Source organism: Diabrotica virgifera, chromosome 9 (assembly GCF_917563875.1).
Source record: "Diabrotica virgifera virgifera chromosome 9, PGI_DIABVI_V3a".
NCBI classification, from domain to species: Eukaryota; Metazoa; Arthropoda; class Insecta; order Coleoptera; family Chrysomelidae; genus Diabrotica; species Diabrotica virgifera.
The window spans coordinates 74,568,585-74,591,900 of record NC_065451.1 but is presented as its reverse complement, the minus strand read 5'-3'; the positions used below and the strand labels follow the sequence as shown (position 1 = coordinate 74,591,900).

At 32.2% G+C, this 23,316-nt stretch overlaps 1 protein-coding gene across 1 annotated transcript in view; it reads right to left on the bottom strand.

Annotated features, from left to right (window-relative positions):
* Nucleotides 1–12,690, bottom strand: part of LOC114337312 (52 kDa repressor of the inhibitor of the protein kinase-like) — a 107,279-nt gene extending 94,589 nt beyond the window's left edge. The window contains exons 1-3 of the mRNA XM_050660187.1: nt 12,642–12,690; nt 9,103–9,165; nt 8,722–8,975 (exon numbers count right to left, since the gene is read on the bottom strand). Coding sequence (XP_050516144.1) covers nt 8,722–8,975; nt 9,103–9,165; nt 12,642–12,690 — 366 coding nt within the window. The remainder of the gene's footprint in view (nt 1–8,721; nt 8,976–9,102; nt 9,166–12,641) is intronic.
* Nucleotides 12,691–23,316: the final 10,626 nt, after the last annotated feature.

The window sequence follows — 23,316 nt, the reverse complement described above, 5'->3', positions numbered from 1 at the left end:
GTGAATGCATTCATGTATGAATTATGTATCTTGGTCGTCTTTATTTTGTATCAGATTTTCAGCTTCTTTAATAATTTCTTCATTGCTTAATTTTGGCAAATATGTTAATAACACGAAAACGTTGATGAATAAGTCGATACGATTCCAGACGTCTATTCAGGTCTCTTATATCAGAGTGTCGATTATATGTAATATAGAATGTGTGGATTTTCATCTCATCACTAGCTGAAAAGTTTGGTTCATCATCGGCCTCCTCGTCAAATTGATTTTTTTTTCTCTTTCTTATTTCTTTATATTTTTTATTTGGGCACAATTTTTTTGGCTTCCTTGCGGTAAAGTAATTTAAAAGAGCTTCATACTCTTTAATGACAGAACCCAGATCCATAATTTTTATATAAAAATATTTTTGTACAGTATTTTTCCGCCCTCTCGTAATGTGCCGCCCTAGGCAACTGCCTATATTGCCTAATGGATAAAGTGGCCCTGGTCAATTCTGCAGTACTGCAGTATAGAAACAAGTTTCTCTGTGCTAAAATTTTGACAATTTTGTTGGATGTACGGTCACATACGATCAAAATGTTTGGTCAATTAGTCAAATTCGACAAAATTGAACGACGACGCATTATCGTGATTGGCCGGTTTAACGCAGAGTGGTATGCTATCTACAATCGTCCTTTAGTAATAACTTAAACCGCACGTAAAGATAGTTTATCAAAATATTTACAAGACTTCATAAATTATATACTCAAAAAACGCGCTATACGTCTGGAAAGCGATACATTAAAGTTGCAAGGAGTTTAGCATATAGAACTATTCGTTTTTCCTTTTGCCGACTTTATCTTCAAGGACATCAAAACTTCCACTTTATAAATATTTAAAAAAATTCACGCAGCTCTAATTTCAAATAGGTCGAGATTTTCCGCTCTTTTATATTCACCCTGTTTCGTTCGACGTCTAATGTTGCATAATTTAAACCTTTCCTTACCGGAAAATGGTTTGAATTGCTTCTTGAAATCAGATACGTACTTGGTGGGTCTCTTTCCACACAATATATTATTTAAACAGCTATACAAAATGTACAAACACTAACGTGTGACTGTCGATTTGAGAATTCGCCTTGAAACTTGACGTTTTCATTGTTGCTGGCGAAAACTGGAGAATATACGGAATACGGATTGTTTTATCTCCTCTTCAGTATTGTCAGCCCGAGAGCGGGATCAGATAATTTACACGAACGATTCCACAATTAACATTTCTTATGTCATTGTAACGAAAGATACATTTTACGTTTAGTTAGTATAACGTATTTTGGGCTTATGAAACAAATAGAACTTCCTTTCTTCCTTTTCGTTTACCCTAATAGGGTGTCGGTTTTGGGCTTACCCTAATAGTGTGTCGGTTTTGGGCCACCTATTTTAATTTCCATTCACCCATATCTTCCATTCTTTTCTATTTCTTGCCATTATTTTAAATTACTTGAGTGATTTTTCTTTAACTTTTCCCGCTTCTGCTACTTGCTGTATTAATTTTTTTTGATCTGCCTGTTTTTTTTTGACGATGTTCTTTGCTTCGTGGACTTTTCCTGTAACTGTATTAGGTTGCATCCTCATCAAACGCCCATACCAATTAATTTGTCTCTTTGCTATTTTATTCATTATTGGTTCTTGGTTGGCCATTCTCCTGATAAAATCGTTGCTTAATCTATCCCATTTTGACTTTCCAACTATCCTTCTTAGGTGTCTCATTTATCCTGCTTTTATGTTTTTATAGAATTGTTTAATTTTCACTTTGCATAGAGCACAGTCGATATCACTATTGTATTATATATTTATATCCATGTCTCTCCTGTAAGTTCCCTTTTCCCGCTATTAAGGATTCTAACGGTACGAAAGTCACTGGCGTTTTCGAGTCCCTAATATTGTCGTTTCACCCTGTATACTCAGTCCGTTAAAATCATGTTTGTGTTTCAGTGTATTACGTAATTCGTTTCTCACAGTGTTATATTGATCTTGTGTTCTTATGGATATTCATATCTCTTTTATCTGAGGGACCTCGATATGTTTCGTACCGCCAAAAGAATCCGACTCGTAACTCTTTTACTAATGTATTTTTGGCGACTGTGAAACTGGAAAATGTTTATCTTATAGAGATAAGTGGCTCTGAGTTGTTTATGTAAAATAATGGTTGAGTAGGATAAAAGGATGGGGAGATGGAGTGAGTTTTGGGGTTGTGAGAGAGTTCCAAGTGGATTCGTGCGTGATCAGTTCTGAAGAGTCTAGAGTAAGAAGCTGGTGCCTTTCCGTCAGCAGGCTCTTTGCCTTGCTGGCGGAGAAAATTGTTAATAATAATTCAATGGAGATAGTTGTTTGTATTTAGTACAGTTTAGTTTTTGTTCCAGAGCCGAAGTAGGCTTAAGTGGCTGCTGTGTTCGTAGATAGTGTAGATTCTCGACCGTATTTTGTGTTTCTAGTGATGGATTAAACTGATCCATTGGTTTTCTTTTGTCGAAAAGTTCTTCGTTTCTTTCAATTAAGTTTAATCAAAAACAATAGCAATAATAATAGTATCCAAGTGTTGCATACAATAAACGAACAATGGAATTTCATCTGTAATATAATTAATAGCTGTACTTTATTTGTCAAAATGAGTGTCGTTATGTGCCGTGACAACAAATGTGCCGTAACATCAGGACAATGTTTAACACCTTAACTGCCGCCTGGATGGACTATGGATCACCCACGGATAAAGAACACAACAAAGTACTTGCGCTATTTTTAATTGTTGAGCTCTTACGTTTTCTCGTCAATTGGTAAAATGATTAAAGACTTTTTCTAGATAACAACTTTACCAAATTTTTATTTGTTTTCAATAAAGTAAGAATTATGTTTAATTATTAGATTTTCTTTACCAATCTCTAACCTTCTTATAAAGTAACCGGCATTCTTAGTTTTATATTTGTTTTATAAGTAAGCATATAATTATATTATATTTTCTTTTTTTAATTATGGCGCCCCCGAGCATTTGAGTTTCAATTTTATTTAACATCTATTAAGATACCGAGGTACATCATAAAGTTAAATAGCACCAAGTAGGTATATTTTTATATTTTGTTTAATTTGGCATTTAACGTGTTATTAATAATGGTGTTATACTAATGGCTTCCATTAGTGAGGCTGTTATACAAATAGCGCCCTGGTGCCCATTCGCTAGTGCTACAAAATGGGATAGTGGGACTGTTACAGGATAACGCATGGTATAACTTATATTGTTACTTCCCAGTCTATTTTTCCGTCAATATTAATTATACTTTCCAGGTATTCGTAAGTTGTAACTATTTCCAGTTCTGAGTTTTTGCATTTTATCTTTATTTCGCTATCTTCCTTATCTTATTTGCCGTTGAGTAGGTTATCTTACTTTTGTCCTCGTTTATTTCCATTTTTAGTTCTTCTATCTGCTCTACCCATATATCCATTAGTTTCTACATTTTATTCTCGGAATCTGCTATTAGTACTATATCGTCCGAATGCATTAAGGACTCTATTGTTACTGGTTGTAATCTAAGGTATCTTATTATCTGTAATTAGTAGCTATTTGTACTATTCCTTTTACCTCTTTGTAATTACTTTCTATAATTTTTAACAATGTACTTGGTACATTTACTTTCTATTTACTATTTTACTTGGGAAATAAGCCACAATTTAAGTTGGAAATACAATAATTATTTGTTTGACGTTTCGACTTACATTCGGAAATGTAAGTGTCAAATGCTGCTCTTAGGTCTATATATGCTAAAACCAGTTTTCCCCGCGTGTTTATGCTTCTTTCCATTAGGCTCCCAATGATATACAGGGTGAGTCATAAGGAACTGTACATACTCCTACCTCGTATAGAGGCTCCTATGGGGAATAACAAATGACCATTAAAAAGTGTCTGCTCCCCTTGTTTAATAATATACAGGGCGAGTTTCGCATTTTGACAGAAATTTATATTCGTCATAATTTTTGAACGGTCAGATCGATGTGTCTCTTATTTTGGTCAATCGTTACACTATTACCACCTAATCAACTGATTTATTCAAACTAAAAAAAAATCAGGTCCGGCTGAAAAATTAGTTCGTTTGGGTCTTAGAAAAAATTTTACCCTGTATACGCTTTTTGAAAAATCTAATTTGAATTTTACAAATTAGACAAATAGGCAATTAAAATGGCGTATTTATTTTTCCCCACACGATTACTTAATTTTTTATAAAAAAATCAAATTTGACTATGAATTAAAAGTTTGGTAAAGTAAACCATAGATTTAAAAAAATTAACTAACTTTTATTACAAAAATTAATTTTTTTTAACAAATATTTGATTTGTGTTACCACCCAATCAACTGATTTATACAAACTAGAAAAAAACAGGTCCGGCTTTAAAAAATTAATTCGTTTGGGTCTTAGAAAAAATTTCACCCTGTATACGCTTTTTGAAAACTCTAATATGAATTTTACAAATAAGACAAATAGGCAATTAAAATTGCATATTTATTTTTTCCCCATACGATTACTTAATTTTTTATTAAAAAATCAAATTTTCCAAAATCAGAATTTTAACCTAAAAATGAAAAAAAAAGATGAAATCACGGTTTAACTCGCTACAACGTTCCATTTTAAATTTTTTTTCTGAAATTTTTACAGCACATATCTCTTACCATTGTGAAGACTATGACAATTGTTGTAGACTTTCAGTCTTCTTCTCGTAAAAGTTATGAATTTTTAAAAATAAAAGGTGCAGATTCGTGAATTGCAAATTTAAATCGCAAAAATAAGTGAAAAAATTTAAAATTTATCTATTTGATCACGTCTATGTTAAACTATAGAGTCCAAAGAGAAGTGTTATGGGGAGTTTAGATCTAGACGTGTTATATAAAAAAAATGGCGAAACTTTTAATTTTAAGAAAAACGTTTAATTTTTTTTATTTTTATGGTAAAATTGCGATTTTGACAAATTTGATTTTTTAATAAAAAAAAATAAGTAATCGTGTGGGGAAAAATAAATATGCCATTTTAATTGCCTATTTGTCTAATTTGTAAAATTCATATTAGAGTTTTCAAAAAGCGTATACAGGGTAAAATTTTTTTTAACACCCAAACGAACTAATTTTTTAAAGCCGGACCTAATTTTTTTCTAGTTTGAATAAATCAGTTGATTAGGTGGTAACATAAATCAAATATTTGTTTAAAAAAATTAATTTTTGTAATAAAAGTTAATTTTTTTTAAATCTATGGTTCACTTTACCAAATTTTTAATTCATAGTCAAATTTGTTTTTTTTATAAAAAATTAAGTAATCGTGGGGGAAAAAATAAATATGTCATTTTAATTACCTATTTGTCTAATTTGTAAAATTAATATTAGAGTTTTCCAAAAGCGTAAACAGGGTGAAATTTTTTCTAAGACCCAAACGAACTAATTTTTTAAAGCCGGACCTGATTTTTTCTAGTTTGAATCAATCAGTTAATTAGGTGGTAATAGTGTAACGATTGACCAAAATAAGAGACACATTGATCTGACCGTTCAAAAATTATGACGAATATAAATTTCTGTCAAAATGCGAAACTCGCCCGGTATATTATTAAACAATGGGGGCAGACACTTTTTAATGGTGATTTGTTATTCAACATAGGGGCCTCTATACGAGGTAGGAGTATGTACAGTTCCTCATGACTCACCCTGTATTATGTTGTCATTTGTCTTCCTGGTCTAAATGCCGCTTATTCTTCTCCCAATTTCATTTCTGTTTCTTATCTTAGTACTTATCTCCTCTATTATTTTCATATATGTATTAAATGACGGCAACTACATTGGATCCGTCTATCTCCGATCCGATCCGATATCGGCCGACGTCGGGAGTAGCTTCTCCTATTCAGATCGAGAAGTGTTTGGTTTCATTCCGGTTTTTGCATATTTGCTTATAAGTAATTTAATTTTCTGTTTTAAGTATTTCATGAAATAGATCAACAATAAATAGCTTCCAAATCTTAATATTTAATTATGTAATATGTGTCTCTACAAGATAGATATTTTATAATGTTGTCTTGAACATAAGGGTTACAAAATCTCTTTATTTATAGGTATAAAATTTAATACCTCTAGCACAGAATAGGAAACAATTATTGTTTCCTATTCTGTCCCTCTAGGTAAATAGTTTTATTGAGATGGTCAATTTCACTTTGGTTATAAAATTCTAACGGGTACTACGTGTCTTTGAAATTGCCAAAATAATCTTGAATAAAACCGTACAAAGAGAACCGAAGTTTATTACTGCTCAATTTGTGATAAAACCGGAAGGATGGTGTATTCCACGAATATATGACTGTTTTGGATTATCGCGACAACGAATATTTTAGTGTGCAACATAAGCAGTACGAAAGTATTTTGCTCTAATAATTACTCCAATAAACAACAATATAATTTGCAATGTACTTTCGTTCTTCATATTTTGCACAGTAAAATATTCGTTGTCGCGATAATCCAAGAGGGTCTTATATTCGCGGAATGGGGTAGATATATCATTATTATACTACCTATTATGTGTTACTATATCTTTTTATATGAGAATATTTTTTAATACGTGCCAACACAAGGCTAGTTTGTAATAAATCAATGTATTTTTTCTTTTTTCGTATGAATTATTTTACATTGTTGTGACGAAAAAATAGGCTCTTAAATTTATCAGGATAATTTATATTAAATTCTCCTGAAGATCTGTCTTTATTAAATTTATGCATCCATCTACGTTTTTTTCTATGTATTTTAAGAACGTTGTTTTCCAACAACAGCCAACACATTAACACATCTTCATCGGAACTCATTGTCGGTGGTCGGAAGTTAAAGGTGCGTTCACTACGGAGACCAAAGGATGGTATCCTTGCCTAGAGCATGGTATCGTATTCTTCATATTCGTGAATTCTCGCATTTAAAATAATGTATTTATTTTACCTGGCGATCGAAACTATATCGCTCATTTACTAGAACAACGTGATAACACAAAAAGTACAATTTTACAGGAGAACACTTTTTATGTTTCAAAAAATCATAAACTGGTAATAACTAAATTAATTTGCTTGAAATTGTAATTGGAGTATAGATTAACTATTAGCTTTGAATAAAATTAATCATTTTACCTAGATTTTATCAATATACTTATAGAATTAAGACATGCAAAAAAAATTAACATATATATCACATTCTTTCTGAAAATATAGAAAGAAAGTAATGCAATAAATTAACTTGTAACATTGTAGATGATAACATTTTCTGGTTTTAGGTAATAGGTCTGGATCCCGCGTATGAAAAAAAAGTTGATTAATAGCAAGCTGAAAATTTGTTAATAGCTTAAGGGTGTCTAGTCGAATAAACTTTGATATATGGGAACACTGAAACAGGGGTAGTTTTAATTGTGGAACAGGTTAAAAATTTGGAACGGTCACAGCACGAAAACGGCACATTTATTTTGTCCGACAGAACAGACTTAAACTCTCCGAACAGAGATTAAACTCTCATGAAAAAATCAGACTGCTATTTATTACCTGTCAAAATTCCTGTCATTTGACATATTCTATATGTTCCACTCATTAAAACGCCCATTTGGTGATAAATAGCAGTCTGCTTTTTGCATGAGAGTTTAATCTCTGTTCGAAGAGTTTAAGTCTGTTCTGTCGGACAAAATAAATGTGCCGTTTTCGTGCTGTTACCGTTCCAAATTTTTAACCTGTTCCACAATTAAAACTACCCCTGTTCCAGTGTTCACACATATCAAAGTTTATTCGACTAGACACCCTTAAGCTATTAACAAATTTTCAGCTTGCTATTAATCAACTTTTTTTCATACGCGGGATCCAGACCTATAACTTAAATAAATAAAACACATGGTTTTTATTCATATTTTATTGAAAGTTATAAAATATTTTAAAATAAATTGTGATAATGATCATTCATGAATATTCTTTGAACACCAGCAGTAAAAAATTGCTGTAAATGAACAATTAAGTAGATGATAGTATTATGAGTATTAAGTAATTAAGTCAACTTTCGGTATTGCTTTTAGAACTCTCTAACTCCATTCTTTATAAAAAGACTAAGTTTTCAATGTAATGCCATATAAAACAGCATAATGCTACTCTACATCCCACCAGACTGAAAACAATAGGAACCTTCTCTGGTAACACCTCCGAGGCTACTACAATTTGCAAGCCATAACGGATGCTGAGTCTAAGGAAGATGAGGCAATTTTACAATTTATAGTTCACGTCCCATCTGCTCAGCGCAGTAAAGTTCCAACGAGAATGGAATCCATTCTTTATGTTTTCATCTAACTTCTATGATCTTCATGGCTCAAACCTTCATGGAAGAAATATTAGTATTTTTATTCTTTTTCTAAAGCTATTTCGATTGGACGGTTGTTAATACTGAATGTGTTTTTAAAAAAGGTTTTGCATACTCTGGTTTTCACACCAGACACAGTTAAAAATAGGCATTATTAATTTTACGCTTTGGAACAATACATCCATGAGAGTCAACTTTGATATAAGGATATTTTGGGACAACTGTTTCGACGTTGTTACGACTTTGTTACGACGTTGTTTCGACGCTAAGAATGGACAATAATTATTGTTTTTCAATGTCCCCCGAGCCCAGTATTGTGTTAAAAGTTGTTGCAGCTGACTCACTGTGATTTACTTGACATTTGAATGTGCAGGTATCTTTGCATGGTGACTTTAAAGAGTGTTCCAGAAAAATTTTACTGGATTTTGAGGATCGGTATGCTTTTCCACTGTTTCTTAATATTTTCACAACATTTTTCTTCCATTCACTTTTCTGTTTTATTATCTTCTTTTCCTTTTTCGTTCCTGTTTCATCGATTACTCTCGACTCATGCTGCGTAGTAGTTACACTTTTCTCTACATTAGTTAATGTACATTTTTTAAGTTGTCCTGTAACGTTTTATCTTGGTAAGTATCTTTGTATGAAGTGTCAATAGTAACCGATGTAGAAGGAGAAATTTATGTGTACTTTGTCGAATATAGAATGTTGTCACAGCAGTTTTCAATATCATCTTACTTTCAGTCTTACGTTCTGGCTCTTCTAGTTCAGAATTGGGATCATTAACAGAATCATCACTATCTACAAAATAAAAAAAATATGTAGAGCAGTGAAAACAGTAACAAAAATCTACCTAATTCATATTGTTCTACAATATAAAAAAAACTAATAACAAACTATACTATATTCACAATCAAGATGCACTAGAAATAAACACACCAAGTCACGTTAACTGCTACAAGAAGCACTCCTGAATCATGATTTACAATGTATATACATACATTGTAAATCCCAAATGGGATTTCGGGAGTGCTCCTTGTAACAGTGAACGTGTCTTGGTTTGTTTATTTGTAGTACTCTTGATTGCGATTGTTGTATAACTTTGCTAATAAAGTACTTACCTTCGTGAAATAACGAGATATTCTTTGTAGAACTACTTAATGATCTACTTACTGAATTGCTGCTACTTGCCGATTCGCAGCGATAATGTTTTCTGGGATTAACAACATTAATTATTTACAAAATATTACATTTATATCAATAGCAAATAATAAAATTTATAAAATTCTCATTTACCAAAAACATTATCAAAATCAGAATTATTGTTTAGTATTAATAACCTCATTACCTGACAATCCAGCAACAGCACAATTATGTATTTTCTAATGCTAACTTGAATATTTTCTTAGTCCGCGATCTCATCTGCAAAAATAACTCTCATTGTGAATTTTTATTAGTATGTATAACGTGATATAATGACATAGTAGACTGTGAGATAATATAATTTTTCTGGAAAAAGTGAACAACAACAAATAATCAAAAAAAAATATCCAGTTTATCATCAACAGTGGTTCTTCTTGTGATATTACCTATGAAAAATAATATTTTTACAACAAGAACGTGATATCAATGATAAGATTATTTCACATGTTACTGAATTTTTTCTGGATTAACAGGTCAAATACCTTTGTTACATTTTAGAAATAAAATTAAATATTAGATTGTAGCTTACCTTTGTAATAACAGGGTGGTATAGTCGTGATGTCGCGTTGTTTGTGAAAACAGAGAGCACTTCACCCTACGCCAAACAGATCACAACTAATACGTCACACTATTGAAAATAACGAGGTGTCCAAAAGAAACAACGCTACAAGATGAGTTGTCACATCATTTCTGTCTCTGTCCCTCCAAAGCATACTTTACTTTTATGTTAAAGATACCACGTTTTTGCAGTATATAGAATGAAATACGGCGGATTTATTTAACAGATAATACAAAAATCAGATATTTTGAAATATCACGTTGTTCTGGTAAATGAGCGATATATAAATATGAAGAGTACAATACCATGCTCTAGGCTAGGATACCATCATTTCGTCTCCGTAGTAAACGCACCCTAACGGAACCAATGTAGGCACCCTCGCCAGAAAATCGGTCTATATCGGATCGGAGAAATACGGATCCAATGTAGGTGCCGCCTATCGGATCGGATCTGATTTGATCGGATTGGATAAAAACGGATCCAATGTAGGTGCGGCCTTAGACGAAAGATTCCACAATTATTAACATTTATTTCTGATGTCATTGTAACGAAAGATACATTTTACGTTTGTTTAGGTGGTAAAATATATTTGTGCTTAGTGTTTCCAAACAAATAGAACTTGAAAACAAATAAACATTTTCAATTTCAATCAGAAGATACATATGTTCTTCTCTCTGAATGAACCAGGATAATACTCCGCGTGCAGTCACGGATTGCAACGAACGAAATGGCAGTAACGCCCTAGCGAAATCTGCTAGAAAAAAGTTAAAGTTTTTAATCTAATAGCACATAAAATGATATTTAAAATACCATTTTACATCCTACCTGAATAAAAACAATGGAAAACCTTCCCTGGTTACACCATCTGAGGCTTCTAAAAATGCAAGCCATACGGAGTCTGAGTATGTCGACACTGACGTATACGATCACATTTTAGAACACGTCCCATTTATTTATTATCAAATTTATTCCATTTGACTCTATATAAATTTATTATACATAAATTCGGGTTCAAAACGTCCTCCGACGTTGTCCGATGCCTTGTTGCCAATATCTTCTATCATTGCAGTTTTCATCTTCTAATCCTCGTACACTCATTGATCGCCTTACTCCTTGTATCCATGTCGTTCTTGGCCTTCCTCTTTTCCTGTTTTCTGTAGGTATCCATTTCATAATTTTCTTTGGCAGTCGTTCCTCCCCCCATTCTCTGAACATGCCCGTACCACGTTAATTGTTTCTTCTCAATGCATTCTACAACCGTTTCCTGTAAATTCATTCTTCGCTTTACTTCCTCATTTCTAACCCGGTCCAATCTCGATGTTCTACTTGCTCTTCTTAGGGCGTCCATCTCAGTAGCTTCTATTTTTCTTTTTTAGTGTTCCTTTATTCTCCATGTTTCGGATCCGTATACCAATGTACTCTTAATCATGGTGTTGTATATTCTCATACACAGAGTGGGCCAAACAAAAGTATCGACCTCGATATTTGGCAGTATTTATTAGATTTTAAGAAAATAAAAAAAACAGGTCAATTTTTTATCTAAGGGAGACACATTTTTACGGTACAAACATCTGTCATTTGTCAAATCCCTCCCTTCCATTTCACCCACCACTTATTTTTAAATAGGGAATAGGGGTCGTGTGGTAGCTCATTTGAAAGGTTATTCAATTCTCTATTCATTAATATCGACATTGACATAAACATGTATACAGGGTGCCCAAGAAAAAATATTTTGAATTTAGTTAATTGACACAAAAAGAAGAATGTATGTAATTTATTTAACTTAAAAAACATTCTACTGCTGTCACAAAACAGATAAAAATGTTTTTTGATAAATAGACACTGTTTTTCGCTCAATTTTAATGTTCAAGCTTCCACCCATCTGCCTCTTGGTAGGTTAAATATTTAATTTAAGCAACAAACAATGTTTATTTATCAAATAAACATTTTTTTATGTTTTCTGTTAGCAGTAGAATGTTTTTTGAGTTAAATAAATTACATACATTCTTCTTTTTGTGCCAATTAATCAAATTTAAAATAATTTTTCTTGGACACCCTGTATAAATGTTTATGTCAATGTTGATATTACTGAATAGATAATTGAATAACCTTTCAAATAAGCTATCACACGACCCCTATTCCCTATTTAAAAATACGGGGTGGGGGAAGTGGAAGGGAGGGAGTTGACAAATGACAGATGTTTGTACCGTAAAAATGTGTCCCCCTTAGCTCAAAAATTGACCTGTTTTTTTATTTTCTTAAAATCTAATAAATACTGCCAAATATCGAGGTGCATACTTTTGTTTGGCCCACTCTGTATATATAAATTTATATATAAATTGATTTCGTTATTTAATTTATCATTTATAATTATTCATCGCTACAAAAATACGTCAGACTTGATTCTTCTCTTCGACTGTCGCACAGTATCCCCCTCGTCTTCTATTAAGTATCATAAATTATTAAATATATTAATAATTTTAAGAAGTATCGGCTTACGGATGATATTACTTACCTTCGTTAAAACAGACATTGTGGAATGTCACAGGTCCAATTAGTGTCATAAAGTGGTCTGGATAATTAGGAAAATTACCTGAGACAAAGGCTTCCCAAGACCCCTGTTCATTAGGAGATGAAATTCGGTAATAATAACTTCGTAGACCCACAATTTGGTATGTGTTTAAAAGAGTTATGTTCGCATTTATGTCACAATTATCTCTAGGAATATTGGCCAATTATTTACAGAATATAATATGGACGTAGTTAAGCATAGTGCGACAAACCCAAAAAAGCGATTATTGGCAAATTACAAAATCCACGAGGAAAATAAACTTCCTGTAGCTGGCTGTATACCAGAAATCACAAAAATACCATGTTTTTTGTAAAAGGTATATATTAAAATACCCTAAATAAGGGTCACAATACAAAATGTTTTCGGATTAAGGAATCCATCATCAGTGTTTAAAAGCTCTAAAATTAAGTATAACCTAATTAATTTAGAGAAAAGTTAAAAATTGACAGGGGTTTTAAAAACAATAGCATGCCTGAGCCACCAAAATGTATTGGGTAAAAACCCTTTAAATGTAAATGATATGGTTGTTTTACATATTTATATAAAGATCATCTAATGTCAAAGATATGCCTGGATGTTACCCAGGGCAACACAGGACTCTTACCACGTGGTTGCAATTTTTTTGGAGAAAACCTCACATATTGGATTTCAATGGCCAACTGACAACTGGATTCAAAAGCAACCCAAAATGACATTAAGAACTGTCAATGTAACCTAGTTGTATTATTACTTCAGCCACAACGTTTAAAGATTATTTTGAATGTTTAAGATAAAAAACAGTATCAAATTTACATATATTAGAATTAAAGATGTTCAAAAAAGATGGAAAATTTTCTTTTTTTCTTAGACATAATCCATTAATTAAGTATTCAAATAGGAAAATAAAAATAAAATGTTTACGTTACCAGAAGTTATGCAGTCAAGAATACCAATAGGGGTTGTATTAGTGGTGTGAAATTATCAATACAATTACACAAATAATGCGAAAGGCCTTATACATGTGGACGTCTCGGAACACAAAAACAGTATGTAATGTGTCCATATGTGAACGATTAATACTCTTAAAATCGTACACATATGTACACATTACATACTATTTTTGTGTTCCTAGACGTCCACATGTATAAGGCCTTTCCCATTATTTGTCTAATTGTATGGATAATTTCACACCACTAATACAACACCTATTGGTATTGTTGACTGCATAACTTCTGGTAACGTAAACATTTTATTTTTATTTTCCTATTTGAATAATTAATGGATTATTTCTAAGAAAAAAAGAAAATTTTTCCATCTTTTTTCGAACATCTTTAATTCTAATATACGTAAATTGGATACTGTTTTTTGTCTTAAACATTCAAAATAATCTTTAAACGTTGTGGCTGAAGTAATAATACAACTAGGTTACATTGACAGTTCTTAATGTCATTTTGGGTTGCTTTTGAATTTAGTTGTCAGTTGGCCATTGAAATCCAATATGTGAAGTTTTCTCCAAAAAAATTATAACCACGTGGGAAGAGTCCTGTGTTGCCCTGGGTAACATCCAGGCACATCTTCAACATCAGATGATCTTTATATAAATATGTAAAACAACCATATCATTTACATTTAAAGGGTTTTTACCCAATACATTTTGGTGGCTCAGGCATGATATTTTTGTAAGTATGGCCTATTGTTTTTAAAACCTCTGTCAATTTTTAAGTTTTCTCTAATTTAATTAGGTTATACTTAATTTTAGGGCTTTTAAACACTGATGATGGAATCCCTAATCCGAAAACGTTTTGTATTGTGACCGTCATTTCGGGTACTTTATTATATACATTTTACAAAAAACTTGGTATTGTTTATTATTGGCAAATTAGATTTAAAATTTACTATTTTAGTTGCGAATAGGCCACAATTTGAGTTTGAAATTAAGATTATTTGACGTGTCGACTTCCACTTTGGAAATCGATATGAAAATACAAAACATTAATAATTTAAACAAATTTCGTTTTTGTTGCTCGGTAAAAAATTATTCTAATTAATTTAATTATTTTATCTGTCTCATTCATATTGACAATAGGGAATTTGCATAAAATTTTAAATTTAAAAAAAAGCTATAAATCACAACAGAGCATAATTTCAAATATATATCAAAGGATAAAAGTTGTTTTGGTATTTCGTAGGGCCGTTAAAGACAATTAAAATCGAGAGAAAATTCAAATTATTACAGCCTTATTGGTCGTGATGTAATATCATTATAATATTCGAAGTCGGCGATATTAATTGATTTTTACATCAGAGTTTAATTAAAGGGTAACAAATCCATTGGAAGTTCTGTTCGACAAAATACATGGAACGTTTTCGTAGTCTGACATTCCAAATTTTTAACCTGTTCCACAATTAAAACTTCCCCTGTTGCAGTGTTCCCGTACATCAAAGTTTGTCCGACTAGACACCGTTAAGCTATTAACAAATTTTCAGCTTGCTATTAATAAACTTTTTTTGGTACGAGGGATCCTGGCCTATACGTTTGGTATTCGTTTTACACTTTTTAAATATTTAGATAGTTGCTGTGAACTATACAGGGTGTTTCATTAATAATTGTCCATATAGTAACTGGAGAAACCTTAGCACAAAATACGAAGCTTTAACCTAAAACACTTAACCCTGCTGTCCCGTTCGAGTCAACTACACAAATGTACTGTTCGGGTCAATATGACCCAACTATGGTTTACGCTCCTTAATAGAAATAAAATAAGCTAATGGTGATAAATAAAACTTTATTGATAAGAAATTATGGTTAATTAAACAAAAATTATATTGTTCATGTATATTAAACCTTATTAACAAAAATAAAAGGTATTTTTTTCTTTCAAAAAAGCTTAGTAACAAATATCTACAAAAATTTAATTCTGTTTACAACTGAGACAGTAATAAAAAGAATGGATTTTACAAAAAATATGTTTATATACAACATAATAATTAGTCTTGTTATCGTTTTTAGGGCAAGTTTAAAGCGTGCTCGTTTAGCAGGCGGAGTTAGATTGTCCATAGACGGTTCACTAGCATTTCCATCTTGTCTACTTGTTTCTGCTCGTGTTCCTTTTACCAGTTCGTGAGAGTCTTTAGTTATTGGTATATTTTTTCTGGAAATGATAACTAGTTTCATTAATTTTTTCCCAATTCCTCAAGAAAAATTCGCCGTTTTGCCAGTTTATTGGTATTCCATTGGATATTTATTGATGCCCATAACACGAACGTGTTGTAGGCAGAACTATTCAGCAGATTATAAAAAACAATCATTGGCCAGCGATGTATTTCTTTTCACATGTATTCGTGCCAACAAGTTAATCTAGATTATCCACTGCTCCCTTATTGGAATTGTAATCTAAAATAATTTCGGGCTTTTTCATTTGATGAAAGTGATGCATGATGCATCGATTCATGATGCAAAGTACTCATAAGAACAAGATTTTTATTATTTTTAGGAAAATTGTCAACAACAGTGGTATCCTGAGTGAAGCAAAAAAGACGAGCTATGAACTTCTTTATTCTCGATTTTTGCTGAAAGCTCCGGTTTATTTTACTTATAGTCCCCGACATTGTATCTACTTTGTTTTAGAAGAAATTGTCCTAAATTTTACGATTAAAATCACTACTCAAATCACACATCACCCGCATTCTTGTATAGTCCTGCAATTTTAGAGCATAAGAAGTTTTACTGTTCATAATTACATAAAACCCAAACTTTTGTAACATATTTCACTGGCTTGGTTCGAATGTACCATTTGAAGGGAGAGCGGCTTCTAAAGGCAATTGGTTGCTTATCGACGCTAACATTTTCATCAGGTTTAAAAAATTTTGGTACATTTTCCACCTGTTTCCTAAATTTCACGTATTGCAGCAAGTTTATCAAAACGTCTCCTATCCTGTCTAGTACCTAGTTTTGTTATCAAAACGCATTACTTGTAAACTTTTTGTAAATATATCAAACGACATTGTCGATTGAAATATACTACGACCCGTTTCTTCATTTCACAAACTTTCAGTTGAGTCACCATGGGACTTATAAACTCGAGCTAAAAATAAAAGACCAATGTATGTTTGGAAACCAACTTTATTCATGTTTTTCCAGTTGGTTCCAACAATTTTAACATTTGTCCGTTCATGTTGGTCGTATTTATAATTTGGTTGGCAATATCGTCCAGCTATACTACAGTTTATTTTACAAGTTCTAGCTTGCAGAATCCTGTTTTAATTTACAGACGTATTCGGCTGACAAACATACAGGTACTACCAATATAGAATACGCGGGTCGTATTGACCCGAACGTACCCTAGGTAACAATTTCATTTTTATCAAAAAAATCAGGAAGTTGATTGTTTATCTCATATGCAATTGAAAGACCTCATATTAGGTAATAAAGTCACGAAACACCAAATCGTTACGCCGCGTAATAATTTGTAAAATAAGAAATAAATTATATTTTGGGTCAAATAGACCCGAACAGGACAGCAGGGTTAAATAAAATGTGGTTCCTTACTGAGTTACAGGGTGTTTTATCTAAGATATTAAAAACTATTTTTGCTCAGCATTTGAAACTATTCGACGTATCCTTTTCATACTTGGCAGGAAGTACGACTACTAGAGACCCTACTGAATTATGATAAACAAACGTTTATAGCTACTACCAGAGGCGTACGACAGGGGATGGTGAATTATTGACCCTTCTCAAATTCTACGCTACTGGAGGAATTACTATTTTAGTGCCAGTTTTAGATTCTCCAATACTTTCTACGTAAATAATATACTCTTCATTGGTAACGATAAAGTCATTAGTTTTCGAGATATTTGAAGTTAAATATGAAACGGCACAGTTATTTTGATTAATTTATTATATGATTCATATGATTAAAATTTAAAAATTATTTGTACCCATTACTTCAAAACTATTTGGCGTATTCTTATCAAACTTAGCAGAAAGTGTAGGTACTGTACACCCTACTAAATTAAGATAAATAAACGTCTCTAGCTACTACCAGAAGCGTACGACAGGGGATAGTGGCTGGTTGACCCTTCCCAAATTCTACGCCACTGACGAAATTGCTATGTTAGTGTAATTTTTTGATTTTGCAATACTTTTTATGTAAATAATATACTCTTCATTCGTAACGATAAAATGATTAGTTTTCGAGATATTTGAAAATAAAAATGAAACGACACAATACATTAATCAAAATAACCGTGTCGTTTCATTTTTAACCTCAAATATCTCGAAAACTAATGACTTTATCGTTACGAATGAAGAGTATATTATTTTCATAGAATTTGGAGAATCTAAAACTTGTACTAAAATAGTAATTTCGCCAGTGGCGTAGAATTTGGAAAGGGTCAACCATTCATTTCTCCCGTCGTACGCCTCTGGTAATAGACACAAATGTTTGTTTAACAGAATTCAGTAGTTCGTACAGTACCTATACTTCCTGCCAAGTTTGAAAAGGATACGTCGAATAGTTTTAAAATGCTGAGCAAAAATAGTTTTTAAATTTTAAGATAAAACACCCTGTAACTCAGTAAGGAACCACATTTTATTTAAGTGTTTTAGGTTAAATCTTCGTATTTTGGGCTAAGGTTTCTCCAGTTACTGTATGGACAATTATTAATGAAACACCCTGTGTATTTCTGACTAATATTAATTTAAGTGTTTTAATACAATTTCTAACTGATATTTATCCTTATTTTTTTCTTTTATATGGGCAGTACTCCAGTTTTTCGTCAACGGTGCCTTTTATTCTGTCCCTAAATTGTCATTCCATCTTTTCCTTGGGCGTTCTATACCTTTTTTGCCCAAATGAGACTCGTCCCTGGCTATTCTTACTAACCTTAATTCAGACATCCTGCTTATGTGTTGATTCTACTCTTCTTTTCTGTTTTTTGGGTATTTATATTGTCGTATATGACACATATGCGTCTGGTCTACTCGCTTCTTACCCCGTCCTGTAGTCCTTTTCCAACAATCCTTCTTAAGATCTTCATTTCCTTGGTCTCCAGATGTCTTTGTATTTTGCTTGTGTCTGGTCTTGTTTTGGCCGTATAAGTCATAACTAGCCTAATAACTGACATATATTGGCGCCTTTGTTTCCAATCTTGGGTGTTTGTTTTTCCAAATTGTGTCGTTTAGGCATCCGGCCGTTCTACTGCCTTTAATTATTTGGTCTTTTACCTCTTCTTGGATATTGTTGTCGGCTGATAGATTAATACCCAGGTATTTGGAAGTCATTACTTGCTGTATAGTTTGAGTGTCTAACTCCAATTTTCATCTTATTGGGTTTTTGGCTATTACTAAGCTTGTTTATCTTTTGGGCTGATATTTTCATATTCATTTCTTTTGCGTTAATGTTGAATTCGTGCAGTAGTCTTTGTAAGTCATCTTGGCATTCGGCTACTATCACGGTGTTATCAGCGTAACAGAGTATTTTTATCTCTCTATCGCCCATTTTGTACCCTCTTTTTTCTTCACTAGTCTTATTATTGCATTCAACATTACGTTAAACAATAACTACTATTTGAGTGTTTTTATTACTTAAGAAAAATTTTTTTTTTTAATGCCTGATAACTTACTCAACGTAAATATATTTATGGAAGCCACATATTTTCAAAAGGGTGAACAGTTTTCCATGGGAGAAATTTGGGGAGTTAAAGCAGATAAGTAAGTACACTCAACCAAACTTATATGGAATCATTTAATATTTTTTTATTATTTTAAGCGAAGTAATGGTAAATTAAATTTTCTTCTGAAAGTCAAAGTTTTCAACCTAATAGAAATATTAAAAATATTGAATAATATTAAAAATATTCCTAAAAGATATTTAATATTTTTCAATATTTCAATATTTTTTAATATTATTAAATATTATCACTCGATAGTTTCTCGTATCCCCTCCAAGTACTTGCACACAGCGAATACTTAAATTTTAAAGTAGATGACTTTAAATGTTTCGTAGACCTGCAATTTGGAATTTGGTATGTGTTTTTATGCCACAATTAGCTCTAGGAATATTTGCCAATTATTTGCAGAGTATATATAACAAAAACTCGTTAAAAATGTTTTTAAATTTTAGATTGATATATTGACCTATAAAATTTTTAATATGCATGGGAGATTGAGTAATAAAACGCTTTTTTAAATCGTTTTTATTGTGTTTTTGAAATTCTGTATCAACATGGTTGGCTTACATTTATACTTTATGTATCTATAGGTATAGGAAATTAGAGACATTCAACAAATAACTATCGTGATAGAAAACTACTACCAAACAGTATATGAGTCAAAAGCAAAACCACCACCAGGTAAAGGCGAAGAACACCGAAAAATGGTAAAAAATGTCGGATCTGAAGATATACCGGATATAACAGATGACAAAATAAGAAAAATGCTAAAAATTGTGGCCTGCCACAATTGCCAGTCTAGGTGGAACGTCCACTCCACATAAGAACCAACGGCCAATCATCGGAAACTACCTTTGTGGTTCCACGTCCGTCTGTTTTGAACCTAAATTCGGACAGCTTGGATATTAGTGCGCCCTATGTAACCCACAGCTGAATATTATGCTTGTGCGTCACAGTGTTGCCATACTGTTTTCTTTATTTGTTTCATAACTTCAATCAATGTTAAATGTGCCTACAAGAACAATAGAATAATTTTATAAGAACGTTTACTTCTCCGTCATTTATACCAGGTAGAATGACAAATAAGGTGTCAAATGAAAAAAAACTTTACTTTATTGGTGTTTCAAAACCCTTTTTAATTTGTTATAATCATTCATCTGTTTGATTTATCCATTTATCTACTTTTTATAACGATTTAAATTAACTTCGATTTAAAAACATTGTTACAGTTTATCTGCATTGGCCTCTTTTATTTATCAGTCTCTATTTTTATTTATAAAATGCCTCTTTTGAGCTTAAAAAAACTTTACTTAATTGGTGTTTCAAAACTATATTTTAATTTATTATAATTATTTATCTACTTTTTTATAATTAACATCCCTCTTTTGAGCTGTTTGTAAAAAACAAGTAATTGGACGTCGTCCTATTAGACGAAGTCGTAATTGGACAATTAAGTCCAAGGTTTTCACCCAAAGTAATCGAAAGTAGAACTGGATGTCGATATTTGAACCCTTCCTGTAACTTTGCGTCGATTGATATACGATTTTACTAATTTTGAGTCATATTTACTAAACTGTGGGTCATAATTGTTTAAACAGAAACAACTTCAAAATCGAAATTAAAGATTCAAACTAGACTTTTCAATACGCTTCGATTTATGTGTTACATGTATTTCTGCTACTATAATATGGCACTTCTGGTTAGAACCTTTTAACCGGAAATGATATAAAAACCAAAATTCTACATTTGTTCTCATCTTTGTAAGGTACGTCGAATGATATATCGCTTACACTATTTCGGTGACTTTAAAACAGTACTTACGGTTGAAAATCTAGAACCGGAAGTCCGATGTCAAATTTCTTATCTTTTGGGATTCTACCTTGTATAGTGACGGAGGAGTTATATTCGCCGTCGGACGGACAGACGGACAGACAGTCTAGGTCAAATTTCTCACCTTTAGTACCAACCTTGGTTTTTAAGCTCTCATTTGAAACCTCATTTTTTATTCTACCTGGTGTAGTGACGGAGGAATTATATTCGCAGACAGACGGACAGACTGACAGCCTAGGTCACATTTCTCACCTTTAATACCATCCTTGGATTATAAGCTTTCATTTGACACCTCATTTGTAATTCTACCTGCTATAGTGACAGAGGAGTTATATTCGCGGTCGGACGGACAGACAGCCTATGTTAAATTTCTCACCTTTAGTATCATACTTGGATTATACGCTTTCATTTGACACCCCATTTGTCATTCTACCTGGTATAATGACGGAGGAGTTGAGTTTACAAACAGACAGACAAGACGGACGGACGGACAAACGGACGTGGATAATTCCGCGTTTTCACATTTTTTCAAAATTGGTGAAAACAAGAACATAATACACTTTACTTAATTGGTGTTTCAAAACTACTTATTTTTTACACATTTATTCCGGTGGTGATGTTGACGGAATTAATTGAAAACAATAAAAATAAAGGTAACAAAACGAACGGTAAATATTTGATTTATTTTGGTAACAAAAAGGTGTTATGTTTAGTTCTCGAAAGGATATGTTGTTAGCGACGACCAGGGGTGTGTCTACCTTCTGCGGATGCTGAGAATGAACTGCCTCCTTCGAACCCCACTTATCATGTCGACCTATTTTGCGGTTTTAGATAATGACCAGAAAAGCCATAAATTCTGCCTCTGCGTTTTAAGGATGAGAAACTTTTATTGATTTCAAGAAATTGACATGACGAGTGTGGCACTCTGGGAGCATCGTAATCAATTAAGTGTTTCTTTGAAAGAAACATTAATCTTATACAATCTGTTTAGGATAACATTTCGTGTCGTAAAACGTGTCCCTCTTAGGTAAAAACCTATCTATACATAACATATTAGAACATACCTAAAATACACAAATGATACATTTCACACACAAATATAATATCACAAAAAATTGTAATGTGATAGTATGAAAAAATAGAGAATACGGCAACGTGTTACATATCATGTTCGGATCCAATGGCAAACTCTACACAGACATATTAGGGTGCAATAATAGCCAAGCTATCCCTAAATTCTTATGTAAATTAAACGTGCTATTCCACATGAGCGACAGTGGCTGGCTACGGTTGCTGATCCTCGCCAATGAGGCGTCCATTAGAAAATCATTGGGGCTACAAAATCGCCTGTTTCAGCAACTTTGTGGATCCACAGAGTAGCGCAGCAGAGTGATTCGTCTATTTTAAACCTTAGTCTCTTTTACTATGTTGTCTTACCTCTCTGTAGAATGTCTTACTTTGATTGCGTTCATATTCTCCTTCAACCTTTTCAACTTGTTGTTATAGACATTGTCTTTTTTTGGTAAGTATTCTTCCAGCTGCGCTGCGGCTCTCTCTCCGTTGAATTGTATTTATGTTTTTCATCTGATGGTGTATTTATATAAACTTTATCTTTTTAGGTTTTATTTATTTGGGGCAAACAAGCGGTGCAGAATACGTCTAATTAAATATTTTGATGGAAGATTTAATTTTGAAGTTATTTAATTAAATAAGCACATACTGATGTCTAATCAAAAATTAAAAATATTTTCAATCTATCGAGAAGCAGTATATTATGTAGTGCTACTTCCGATAATATGGAGTCAATACTTTATCAAGTGTTTATACAAACATTCCAATACACTTTATTTGTATGATTTAATTTTTATATTGGTATTAGATCAGGGTGTTCACCTTCTATGTCCAGAAATATAATATAATATAATGGATGTCCCAAAATGTATATTGAACAATATTATGGTCAAAACAACTTTACATTTTAGTTCAAACAGTTGCGTCAAGCTTTAGCAGATTAATCGTCAATGTGGACTAGGGTGTGCGTAAATAAATTTGTATTAAATTATTCTTAATATTATAAAAAATAATCCTCGAGCACAAATTAGTCTTATTCTACTTTACTAGAAGGGTTAGTATT